Raw genomic sequence first — 13,790 nt, 5'->3', positions numbered from 1 at the left:
TTTGATTTTTTTGATGCGGCACTTCATTATTGCTTATCAACTTTCGTGCAGTGCTCAAAAGGATTTATTTTTAAATGTAACATTCTGCCAGTCTACTGCCATGGTGGCTGCTGTCAGAGCTCTTTTTAAGGGGGAACCCTGAGCTTCCCCAAGGGAAATTCAGGCACGTAACTGCCAATTGTTAGATTTTATAGGCTCAGAGTTCTAGATTTACATTTTTCTCTTTGGCATCACTAGAGTCTGTGTTATTCTCCTCTATTCACTTCCTAAATTCAGCAAGGAAGCATCAGCATTAAAGAGAATTTTATTTGCTCACAAATCGTTTTGAGCAAAATCAAGCTGGCAATGGGAAAAAAAGAACTTAGAAAGCATCATTGTCATCCCAAACCTATACCAACTTGACAATATTTGAAGATATTCTTCTTATTGGGAAATTGTGCCTGTATTTGTAAAAATATTTTATTAAAATTAGCATTGAGTATATTTTTAAAAATTTCTTTTAATTTATAACACACAGAAAAGTGTATATCAGTGTGTAGTTGAATGAATGTACACAAATACAGCGTACATGTGTTGCCCCCAGATCAAGGAAAGAACATTTCTGGTACCTTAGAAGACATTCTAATGCTCTATTCTAGTCATCTCACCCCCCGCCTCATCCCACCCTTTCTACAAGGAGAGCCACTATCCTTATAATAAGTTACTTTGCCTGGTTTTGTACTTTATGTAAATGGTATCATACAGCATGTACTCCTTTATTTTAGTTCTTTTTTGCAATGTTATGCTTGCAAGGTCTATTTGTTGTTGCATGTAAGTATATGTCATTTGTTCTCATTGCTATATTTCATTGCATGAATGTTTCATTGTGTGAAGATACAAAAATTGTTCTTTCTATTGTTGATGGATTAACTGACTTAACTGGGGCTATTAAGAAGAATATTGCTATGAGCATTCTAGTACATACCATCTCTGTTAGGTATATACATAGAAGTGAAATTTCTGGGTCATAGGATATGTATATATTTAGCTTACATAGATATTGCCAAGTAGTTTTCAAAGTAGCTGTGACAATTTATGCTTTAATATAGAGTTCTAGTTGCTCTGTATTCTTGTCGACACATAATCATCTTTATCTTTCTTCATCAAATTGAACCTTTCTTGTGGATATGTAGTGATATCTCATTGTGGTTGTAATTCACATACTCCTAACTACTAATGAGGTTAAGCACCTTTTTTGTAAGTTTACTGGCCATTTTAACATATGCTTTTATGAAATGTCCAAGTCTTTTGCCCATTTATCTAGTATTGTAATTCTCTTACTGATTTGTAGGAGTTCTATATTTAGATTCAGGTCCTTGGTCAAAACATATTTATTGTGAATATTGTCACCCACGCTCTGGATTATCTTTTCACTTTCTTGATGATGTCTTATTCCTACATTCTTACTAATAGAATATATTATCAATATTTTTCTTTTATGATTAGCATCTTTTTTTTCCTGTTTAAGAGATCTTTGCTTACACCAAGGTCACAAAGATATTCTGTTTTTCTGTTTGTGGTTTTATCATTAAATCCAAAACCCTAAGAATACCTTGAGAGCCTGAAAAAAAATTTAACTTCAATATATTCTGTTTTCTCTTTGCTTTCTGTTTATATAGTTCCCTCCACCATTCTTTCATATATACCTTTCGAAACAAAAGCCATTCCTCAAAGTTTATCTTAAGAGATATCTCATCTGTGGAAACATTTATGAACTAGATGCAATTTCTTTCTTTCTTGAACCTACTTAACATTATTTTTATATAATATATGACCCCTGTCATTTATGGTAAGTATTAATAGATTTAATTATTTATACTGTCCTGGGATATGGCTTAGTATCAAGGATTAGTAACCATAGTAACTGAAGCTTATACAGGTTATATATCAGGCACAGGTTTAGGCACTTTGCATAGAAAAAAATCTCAGTTTTCCCACCTGTCCTATGATATAGCTATTCTTATTTTTCTCAATTACAGAAAAGAAAATAGAGGCATAAATAAGTAAAACTACTTGTCCAAGGTTGCACAAGAAAGTAGTGGACCTAGGAATCTTGAGTTTCTAACGTATCTGTCTCCTGAGTTGGTGCTTTTAACAGGGATAGAACAGTGTTGCCTATATTATTTTAATTAAAAAAAATTAAGGTTTGATTCCATGCTCAAAAAATTGAATGAAGAAATTTTTTCTATCTAGATGTTCACAGTGCCTGTTAGTATGTTAAAAACTCTGAGATGCATTACAAAAAAAGAACCACTTTAAGCTTTGTTGAGGTAACGTGTTCTAAATGTATTTGATGACAGAATCTGTTTCATATACCAACTTTACGTATAATCTACTTTAGGGAATGATGACAGGGCTTTTAAGTCAGATGAACAGGAGTTTGGACCCAGGCTTTACCACATACTGAGTGATCTTAGTCACTCTAAACCTCACCTTTCTCATCTCTAAAGTGGGAATAATAACATAAATATAATAGAGTTGCATTATATTTTAATAAGAATAAGGGACACAAATCACGTAGCATGTCATCTGGCATACAGTAAAATCTCATTAAATGGTAGCAGTTGTTATTATTTTCTTACCTTAAAAAATCAAATAAGTTCTGACTCAGTTCATAGTCCCTGTAGTTGTTAGCACTGTGCCTTGTTAGCCCCTCATAAGTATTTATTGAATTAAATAATATTATTATTTGGGGAAGAGTCTTTTTAGATAAATATATTCATTATATATCTTAGTTATTTCAGTATCAGATGCTACACTAAGGTCAAATAAGTTTCAATTAATTCCCAAGTGAATACTATGCCTATTTGGAGATCCAGTATTTTAAATATCTTAGGTTTATGGTAAAATGCTTCTCCCTCAGTATCCATATGACTGGAGTGTTTTCACCTGCACAATTTGGTGACCATAGCATGGTAGTGAAAAGCAAAATTCAGAAGTCAAATAGTCTGGATTCTAATTCTGGCTCCTCTACATACAAACTATATGAAGTTGGACTTAATCTCTCTGTGCCTCAGTTTCTCATCTGTAAAATGGCGCTAATAACTTATCAGATTGTGAAGATTAAATAAATATATGTATAAGTATATATATGAGTATATATAAATGAGGATATATACCTACATATGTAATGAGCTTAGAAGAGTGCCTGCTACATAGTATGTGCTATAAAAATGTTATCACTCTTACTGCTATTATGAGACCTTTTCAAAAGCAATATCCTTTATCAGTCACCTCCCCTATTCATATAGTCACCTCTTAATGGCCATGGTTTTGATAGTCTCTTGGTAAATTATTTTCTTCACCTAGTAGATTAATGAAAGAATGGAAATGGCTGAGAGAAGTATAGGAGATGCTGTGTCGGTAATTATCCTGGTGAGAGAAAAAATATCCAGTATTAGGTACAACAAAGCTGGGAAAGCCATTAAAAAAAAGAGAGAGAAAAAACAGTTTGGCAGAACATCTGAAATGCCACTCATTTAAATTTCTTTAAAGAAATCTTCTGGAGTTCTACAGTTCGCATTGCCTACCCGAATAGGCTTTTGTAATATGTTAAGATTTTAATTTCAGTACTCACTGAAGGGAACATAGGTAATAATGGCATATGAAGGAACTACTACTGCAGGATATCAAATAGATACAGATTTGATCTCATTCTGTAAATGCTTCTTTATGCATATTTTTTGACTCTGGCATACTCTTTCAAAGAATGAGGTGTTTTGTGTGCTTCTGTTTTGGTATATAAACAAGAGCCACTAGGAATTCTCAAAGTTATAATCTAAATTGGCTTTTAAGATTATATATCTAAAGGTCAAAGACTAAGGCAATAATTTCAGGTGTCATCTGTCCTCAAGTTAGGTTGTATTGTGATGTATTATGACATAATCCATTAACATAAGGTACCTATTATGTTACAGAGGCAGTTGGCTGAAATAATAGTTTTCTTATGATCATATTAGGAAATTGTCTTTTACATATTATTGGTTTCATAGCTATAGATGAATACAACTTGTATTTTACCAGCAAAATGAAATATATGGAAGAAAGTTAATTGCAATCTAATGGGAATGTATATGAATACATGGAATTTCCATGATAAGAGTGAAACTAGTGGAGGACATCCCCAAATGCCAGTGAGACCCTGACTCTTATCTGGTGTCCAGGCTTTTGATGCTGTTGTGAGAAGGAATTCAAGGACAAATTGGACTATAATAAAAGTATAGATTTATTACAAAGTGAAAAGTATACACTGAAGAAAGGAGATTGTGGGCATATTCAAGAGAAATAAGTCATACCACAGGGTTTGGAGTTGCTATCTTTATGGGTTTCTTTAATCAAGTTGTGGGATATTCATGAACATTCCTGGAAAGATATGAAAATTTCTTGGAACTGTGTGCTACTCATTTTACACCCAATATGGGTGGTCTCAGAACTGTCATTGCACTGGTGGGTGTGTGATTTACTATGTTAATAAGAGTATAATAAGGTCCTAGGTAAAACCTAGGTCAAATCCAGCTCCATGTTGGGTCCAGTTAGTCTTAGTCAGCTTGGCCCACACCTTGGTTTTTTAGGGTCTTATCAGCCCCTACCTTATGCAGCTATTTCAACAGTTTTCTGCTGCTAAACATGTGAAACTGCTGCCTAGAATTTTCTATTTTCCTGTGATCATCTTGTATTATTCCTGTCTCAAGAGTGTTACATTATTCCTGTTAAACCTTTGGAGTATGCATGCTTATATGTGTTAGTACAGGAAGTTTGATAAATATATGCATTCAGTGATATAAAAAGTTTTATTATCAAATAGGGTGACACCCTTATGATATATACCAGATTATATACTATGCTCTGAAACAGAAGTACAAATAGGAGATGTCTTACATAATATTGCCAGATAGTTTATACAGAAGTCAAAGGTTGATTCTGCCCCATGAGAATGGCAATGTAATGGGTATATTATGCCACCTTTTGCATTGAAATGCTTGCTCATTATATTTTCAACCTTTTTTCTCAGCAAGTCCTTGACTTTTGGAGAAATTAAGCATTTCTTTCAGAGTGCAATACATTTTGGCCAAATTCCTGCTTGTAACTCCTGCTGACTTTCAGGCATCCGGAGGTGAGGAGAAAGGGTTCTTCAGCAGCAGCAGCAGCAGCAAACTCTGAAATAAGAAGACAGAGAGATCAAAGCATGAAATATCTTGCGCAAAAAAATGCACTTTGTCCCTATTTATTTACCATTTGCAAAAACAGGCAATAAGTCCTGGTGAAGCAGTATTAAAAAGTAGATTTTGAAAGTGAAAACAGCAAGGTTGAGGTGAAGGATTGATCAAAGTATAGTTTATATTTATTCAGAAGATCTACCATTACTTTAAAACAATCTGTGTTTGACATGGCAAACTGCCTGTCATTTAAATGCTAATGAAATGGTAAATAGCTGCTAAGTTTTTTATGCTAATGAGTAGTGTCACTTAAGAAGTTCTCAAGCCTTGTCTTTATTAACATAGAGATTTGATTGGGTAAGGGGGAACATTGTGCACGCCAGCCTTTGTTGATGGAGTAATCTGTTTGTGAAGTTCCCTGTTGCATTCTATTTTATTTGGATTTTTTAGTATAAAGTGACTCTCACCAGGCCCTCAGGTACCAGGTACACAGTATTATCAGAGCCACCATTGTGGGCTTAGAGAAAGAATTTTGCTTCCCTTCAGGAGACCCACAATGGCAAAATAATTACGTATTTGTTTATTGTTCAGCTTTAAGTAGAATGAGTCTATACATTTACTTTAGACATTTAATGACTATAGTAATAATAAATTAAGACAGGCTACTGGTATAACAAATATTTCTGTTTTTTAACTTAGCTAAGAGTTTAAAGCAAAGCTTTTAAGATAAATATTTTAATAAGGGCTTCTGCAACATTTGATACATTTATATAATACATCATTATAGATCTATAAGCACTGAAGTTAACATTACCTAATTTGAAGAGTAATGTGTAATTAAATACAGGGTGGTTATGTGAATCAGAGTATTTACTTGAGCATCAGAAAAAAAACATTACTCTCAATCTATACTTTTGGCTGGTTCTATTTTTGCTGAGTGCTACTCTGCTTTCCCTAATGGACGGGGCTGACCTCAAGACTTGCCATTACAGATAAATGCTTTAAGCACCCTTCTCTCTTTTTTCTCTTCTGTTTTTAGGATCAATGTAAATGAAGTATGACAGTCCATTAAACACTATTGCCAATAATGTTCTGGAACAATTTGAAATATGATACAGAGTTTATTAAGAAAATTCATTACCAAAAAAGAATCATTGAAATAGAAATTGTAATGAGTCTACGACACTATGTAAAAAATTGGTGGAAATTTTAAGAGCTAGAGCATTATCTCATATTGTTCATTTCTCCTTGAAGTCAATAGGAGACGTTAGGCATATAATTCTTATGTGGTCCTATATAGGCAGGCCAGGAAAAATTGGAACCCTCATACACTGATAGTTATCACTTAAAATGTTTCAGACCCTTTGGAAAACAGCCTGACACTTCTTCAAAATACTAAGCCATCTAGTTACCAGATGACCCAACAATTTCCAAAATTTGACTCCCAGGTATATACCTGAGAGAATGGAAAACATATATCCACATAAGAATTTGTAAATGAATACTCATAGTAGCATTGTTTATAATAGCAAAAAAGCGGGAGTAATTCAAATGCCCATTAATTGATGAATGGATAAGCAAAATTTGGGACATCCATACAATAGACTATTATTAAGCCCTAAAAATGAATGAAATTCTGATACGTTCTACAAAATAGATAAACTTCAAAAACATTATGTCAAATGAAAGGAGTCACAAAAGACTACATGACATATTATATTATTTCATTTAAATGAAATGTCCAGAATAGTGAAATCTAGAGATAAAGAAAATAGACTAGTGGTTGCCAGGAGCTAGGGATATTAGGAGGAACTGGGGAGTGACTGCTAATGGATAAGAGTTACTTTTAGATGTCATAAAAATGTTCTAAAATTGATTATGATAATGATTGATTTGGAATTCAAAATAGCCTAAATGTTATCTTGAATCATAGCTCCCATAATCCCCACATCATGGGAGGGACCTGGTGAGAGGTAATTGAATCATATGGGCAGGTTTTTCCCATGCTGTTCTTGTGATAGTGTATAAGTCTCATGAGATCTGATGGTTTTATAAAGGGGAGTTCCCCTGAACACCTTTTCTTGCCTACCACCATGTAAGACATGCTTTTGCTCCTCCTTCACCTTCCATCATGATTGTGAGGCCTCCCCAGCCATGTAGAACTGTAAGTTCATTAAATCTCTTTTACTTTATAAATTACTCAGTCTCAGGTATTTCTTCATAGTAGTATGAAAATCTCTACCAAAAAAAAAACTGTGAAACATTGATGAAAGAAATCGAAGAGGACACACACACACAAAAAATGGAAGATATTCCATGTTCATGGATTGGAAGGATCAATATTGTTAAAATGTCCATACTACCCAAAGCAATCTGCAGATTCAGTGTAATCCCTATCAAAATACCAATAACAACATTTTTCACAGACATAGAACAGGCTACCCTAAAATGTATATGGAAGCACAAAAGATCCAGAATAGCCAAAGTTAACCTGAGCAAAAATAACAAAACTGGAGGAATCACATTACCTGACTTCAAATTATTCTTCAGAGATATAGTAACCAAAACATTATGGTACTTGCATAAAAACAGACACATAGACCAATGGAACAGAATAGTGAACCCAGAAATAAATCTGTACATCCACAGTGAACTCATTTTTGACAAAGGTGCCAAAAATATACATAGCGGAAAGGACAGTCTCTTCAATAAATGGTGGTGGAAAAGCTGAATGTCTATGTTTAGAAGAATGAAACTAGACCCCTATCTGTCACCATATACAAAAATAAAATCAAAATGTATTAAAGATATAAATCTATGATCTCAAACAATAAAACTACAACATGAAAACATTGGGGAAACTCCAGAATATTGGATTAGTAAAAAATTTCTTGAGCAATACCATCCAAGCAGTCAAAGAAAGCAAAAATGTATGGATGAGATTACAAGTTACAAAGCTTCTGCACAGCAACAAAAACAATCAACAAAGTGAAGAGGCAACCCATAGAATAGGAGAAAATATTTGCAAACTATCCATCTGATACAGGATTATAACCAGACTAGATAAGGAGCTCAACCAAGTCTATTTTAAAAATCTGAATAAAAAATAGGCAAAAGATCTGAAAAGACATTTCTCAAAAGAAGACACATCATTGATCTTCAAAAACTGGCAATCAAAACCATAATGAGATATTATCTCACCCCAGTTAAAGTGGCTTTTATTCAAAACACAGATGATAACGAATGCTGGCAAGGATGTGGAGAAAAGGGGACCCTCCTACACTGTTGGTGGAAATGTAAATTAATACAGCTGCTAAGGAAAACAGTTTGGCAGTTCCAAAAAAACTAAAATTTGAGCTACCATGTGACCCAACAATCCTACTGCTAGGTATATACCCCAAAGAAAGAAAATCAGTATATCAAAGACATATCTGCACTTCCATGTTTATAGCGAAACTATTCACAATAGCCAAGATTTGAAAGCAACCTAAGTGTCCATCAACAGATGAATGGAAAAAGAAAATGTGGTACATCTATACAATAGAGTACTATTCAGCCATGGAAAGAATGAGATCCTGTCATTTGCAACAACATGGATGAAACTGGAGGACATTATATTAAGTGAAATAACCCAGGCACAGAAAGACAAACTTCACATGTTCCCACTTATTTGTGGAGCTAAAAATTAAAACAATTGAACTGGAGACAGAGAATAGAATGATGGTTACTAGAGATTGGGAAGAGGGGAAGGGAGTGGGAATGGTTAATAGGTACAAAAATATAGTTAGAGGCTGACTGTGGTGGCTCACACCTGTAATCCCAGCACTTTGGGAGGTCAAGACTGATGGGTTGCTTGAGCCTAGGAGTTCAAGACCAGCATGGGCAATGTGGCAAAAACTCCGTCTCTACAAAAAGTACAAAAATTAGCCAGGTGTGCTGGCATGTGCCTGTGCTCCCAGCTACTTGGGAGACTGAAGTTGGTGGATCACCAGAGCCCGGGGAGGTCAGGGCTACAGTGAAAGATGATCACGTCACTGAACTCCAGCCTGGGTGACAAAGTGAGACCCTGTCCTGAAAAATAGTAATAATAAATAAATTTAAATTAAAAAATAAAAATATAGTTAGAATGGATAAGATCTAGTATTTGATAGCACAATAGGCCTACTATGGTCAAAATAACTTACTGTACATTTCAAAATAACTAAAAGAGCTTAACTGGATTGTTTGTAAAGCAGAGAAAGGATAAATGCTTGATGGGATGGATACTCCATTTACACTGATGTGATTATTATGCATTCTGTGCCTATATCAAAATATCTTGTGTACTTCATAAATGCATGTATCTATTATGTACCCACAAAAGTTAAACAATTTTTTAAAATAGTCAACCAGGAAAAAATAGAGGTGACAGCTAATTTAACTGCTAAAAAGGATATTTGCTACAATAATACAAAACTCATTAGAAATAAGAGTCGAAGATAAAAATTTGAATCCTTCTCCTAACTACTGCCTGTCCCCGAATACCGTCTGCAGCCAAGCCATAATAAACCCTTTTAGTCTTTAACTATCCAATGTCTAGACTACCTATTCACCTCAAAGTAAAAACAACTTTCAGAAATTTTTCTTTTTTAAGAGAACAAGTTGAATCATACTTTGAGAGCAGACAGTAACTATACAGGTTCAAGTTACCTTACTTTTGTAAAAACCCTGTACTTATATTTGATTTACATAAAACCTGTCTACTAGCCATTCAGTAATTCTGAATAGCAAAGAGTGTCTGGCTTCAAGATGCTCCTCCCCGCTTCTCTCCTGCACTTCTGGCTAGTCAGAAGCAAAGAGTTGGCCAACAGGACATTCTCATTCAGCCTGACCCACCTGCCAGTAGGATCTGTCTACTAGGTGTCCTGGCTGAGTCTGAGCATTTCTCAGCCCTTGCTCATAGGGAAGTGTTGTGCATCACTGTCTTGGATAATGAGGAGGAAGATCCTTTTTATTGTGTTTACTACTCCTGTGCCATTTGCTTACTTCCAGCATAACTCTCTTGCACAACAGATTTGTTCTTGCACTACAGATTTGGGAGGGAGATAGATGTAAGCCAGAAATTGAATTCATTTTTGTTTTGTTCTTGGCAGGTAGTACATGCCACACTACTACCCTTCCTGCTCTTGTGCGCACACCTACCCTGATGATGCAGCCTTCACTGGATATCAAACCATTTATGTCTTTTCCAGTGGACAGTAGTTCTGCTGTTGGGCTCTTTCCAAATTTTAACACAGTGAGTAAATTCATTTCTATTTTATTTCTGTTCTCCTCCATTGCTTTCATTACATTTGGGAATAGTCAATGGATATAGCCTGTTTCCAAAATATGTAATTTTAGACCATATGTTGGTTATGCTGCTCCGTTGTTCTATGAAAGATAATTCTTCACCCATGGGAGTAGCCCAAACAATAGCCAGCATGTTTATTATACAAATATTTCCACAGAAAACTTTTCACTTGTTGTGTTGTACAATCTTGATAAAATTTTCAGTGGCTTTGGAACATATGTCACTTCCGGGATGTTATTCACATACTCAGGAACATAATTTAGAGATACCAAGACATGTTGATTTTTCCCTTCTTTTAGAAAGAAAATAAAAAAAATGAATGTAGGCCATGTCTCTCTGGCTGCATTTTTATTTGGGAGATATTTTAGATAAAATGTGACTCTTACACAAACAAAATTTATATTTGGGGGCTATTGTAGATTATGTGAATTTGACTGTATTAAGAAAAAGAAAAACACTCATTTTAAATCTATATATTAGCTATCTGCAAGATACTTTGACATTTTAAAATCTATGATAAACGTTAGTGAATTACCTATAATTACTAATGTTCTTCAGGTCTGCTGACTTTCTTTTATTTGAATGAAAAACATTTTGTAGGTGTGTCAAGTGGAGCATGAAATATTTCAACAATAGAATTTAGCATAAAATCAATCTGTAGCCAGATTCTAAACCTTATAGTAAAAGAAAAGGTTCAACAGTTCAGGTGAATGCATAAATTGTCAGCTTGGTTGATAAATACAGTCAGTTGGGTCATGATGGTCTACATAAAGGATACAGCATTTTAAATGCTGCTGTAATAAAAAAAATAATTGCATTATCTACAACATGCCACAGCGAGCATCTGAAGTATTGCCAAATGTTTCATTTTTCAACCTTATTTTCTGTATGAAGTGAAAATAGCAAGAGAATTTTTCCTTAAGGATTTTCAATAAAATCTGCTGACAGGCCCTCTGTCAGGGCTTAGAGTTGTAAGGTAATTAGAGGGTAGGGCATCAGCCAACTTTTTACAGAGCATTGGCCTTGACTTAGTAAACAGTTGAATGTTTTTGTCTTCTTTGAGTTTTTCAGAGACGAGTCAAACAGTTAATGAAAGAAAAGCTATAAAAGGTGAGCATTGTTCCTTGAGTAGTGGAGTGGCTCAGTAGGATAAAACATGCCTGCCTTGGTTCCATCAATCGATCCAACTCCTCCCAGAGCACCACATTACACCATTTCAGAGAACGTGAACTTGATGATGCCAATGGTATCCTCTATTCAAACATTTGTGATAAATTCCAAACATAACTGAATTAAGCTGTACTTCAAAAAATATTTATGAGGTCTTTAGAAGTTAGCATTTATAGCCATTGCAGAAATCTAGCTGCTGTCAGGAAGCAGCATTCATGGTGCAAGTAGTCATAAATGGCTTACTGTGGCGCACCTCTCTTTATTTATTTTCTTTGACTTTTTACTGTATTTATTTATTCGAGACAGCCTTGCTCTGTTGCCTAGGCTGGAGTGCAATGGCATGAGCTCAGCTCACTGCAGCCTCCACCTCCCAGGTTCAAGTGATTCTCGTGCCTCAGCCTCCTGGGTAGCTGGGATTACAAGTGTACGCCACCATGCCTGGCTAATTTTTGTATTTTTGATAGAGACAGGATTTCAACCCGTTGGCCAGGCTGGTCTCAAACTCCTGGCCTCAAGTGATTCGACCGCCTCCACCTCCTAAAGTCCTGAGCTTATATGTGTGAACCATTGTGCCGGCCTCTTTATTTATTTTTTTAAACATAAATAATACATGAATACTTATTCTAAAAATTCAAATAAAACCAGCATTCAAGGTAAAATTAGAAAGTCACATTTCCTACCCCTGCACACACTTTTACTTCCTTCACTAGAGGAAGGTGGTCAGCAGCTAGTATCGATCTTTCCAATCCCCTTCTGGAAGTATGTTATGCATATACCTAAAGGGTATCTAGTCACAGTTTTGTTTTTCACAATTGCAATCAAATAATTAGCACTAATCTGTTAGTCACATTTTTGGTTATCAAAATGTCTTACATCTGACTCTCTGTTTTGAAGAGCTGTAAAACAAAAATTGAGAGAATATTTTCATAAAGCATTTTTAAAGATAAAGTTACAATTTCATAATGGTTTATTAATGTTGCATAGAGGGTACAGATGCACTAAAATGCCTTTTTGTTTGTTTGATTAATTGTACACAGCAGTTAATCTTATTATATATTTGAGAAAACCCAAAGAATAATTATATTAATAGAAGTTCATTTTTTTCCTTCTTGGAAGAAAATTAACATAATTTTCAAATAAAAATACTATTTGGGGAAGGTGAAGAATACCACAAAGAATTACATGAAATAATTATTTTACTCTCCCTATATTATATGCACAGCATTTATTAAGCAGAGAGCTCTTCAAGTAATGTATTAAATATAAAGTCATTATAAGCGGAACCCCTATCATCTTGTAAGAAATGAATTTATGTGATCATTGGGTGACCTATGATTTTTCACTGTGAGTTGGAATTTAAATTACTCTAATCCTTTTCCTATAGACTTTCCATTCTGTTATCCAACTCACCCAACAGAATACCTAAGGGAATGTCATGAAAGTCATTGTCCACATTTTCCTAGGAAAATGCTATTATATCACCATTTGTAACTACACTGGATTATTGTATATTTGTGATTTTTCCATCTCTCAAAGTACTTAGACCTCAAAACGTTTTGGTAGGCCACTATTATTACTCCTATTGTCTAGAGGAAGAAAGATAGTTATTGAAGGAAGAACTGAGACTTGAATTAGAATCTTTTTAACTTCAAAACTCATGTTTGGGCCCTACGTTCTTGAGTCATTTGGCCCATATCACCTCCCACCTCATTCACTGTGAACAAAGCTCAATCAGAAATCTTTTGTACTCTTTTCTGGAACTGTGGTAGGCAATTTTCAATAGAATCATTAAATAGAGGAAATGGTTTTTTTGCATGTGTATAATAGACCTCTACAAACAATACGAAGCAGAATATATTTGAAAAACAGCTATAATTTCTTGTTGGCAAAATTTTTAAGTATATTGTACTCAATAGTCCATCTGTTCTTTGAAAACTAGGTGAAATTTACCATATCTCTTTATTTTTAACCAAGGTTAATATTAGTAAATATAAGAAATGAGGCCAATTTTCATCTTATAATTATTATCAGAAGAATGAAAACACTATGCTGGGACACCATAGCTGAAAGTTTTGAAGGTTTGATGTTTTGTTATT

At 34.5% G+C, this 13,790-nt stretch overlaps 1 protein-coding gene across 17 annotated transcripts in view; it reads left to right on the top strand.

Annotated features, from left to right (window-relative positions):
- ZNF385B (zinc finger protein 385B) overlaps positions 1 to 13,790 on the top strand; it is a 400,251-nt gene that overhangs the window by 286,624 nt on the left and 99,837 nt on the right. For 14 of the 17 annotated variants that reach the window (XM_035304435.3, XM_035304434.3, XM_008998611.4 and 11 more), the window contains one exon: positions 10,328 to 10,470. The exons of the other annotated variants lie outside the window; for them this stretch is intronic. In XM_035304435.3, the coding sequence (XP_035160326.1) occupies positions 10,328 to 10,470 (143 nt within the window). The remainder of the gene's footprint in view (positions 1 to 10,327; positions 10,471 to 13,790) is intronic. 17 annotated transcript variants of the gene reach the window in all.

This window comes from Callithrix jacchus, chromosome 6 (assembly GCF_049354715.1).
Source record: "Callithrix jacchus isolate 240 chromosome 6, calJac240_pri, whole genome shotgun sequence".
NCBI classification, from domain to species: Eukaryota; Metazoa; Chordata; class Mammalia; order Primates; family Cebidae; genus Callithrix; species Callithrix jacchus.
The sequence above is the reverse complement of the archived record's forward strand: the minus strand, read 5'-3'. Positions and strand labels throughout refer to the sequence as shown.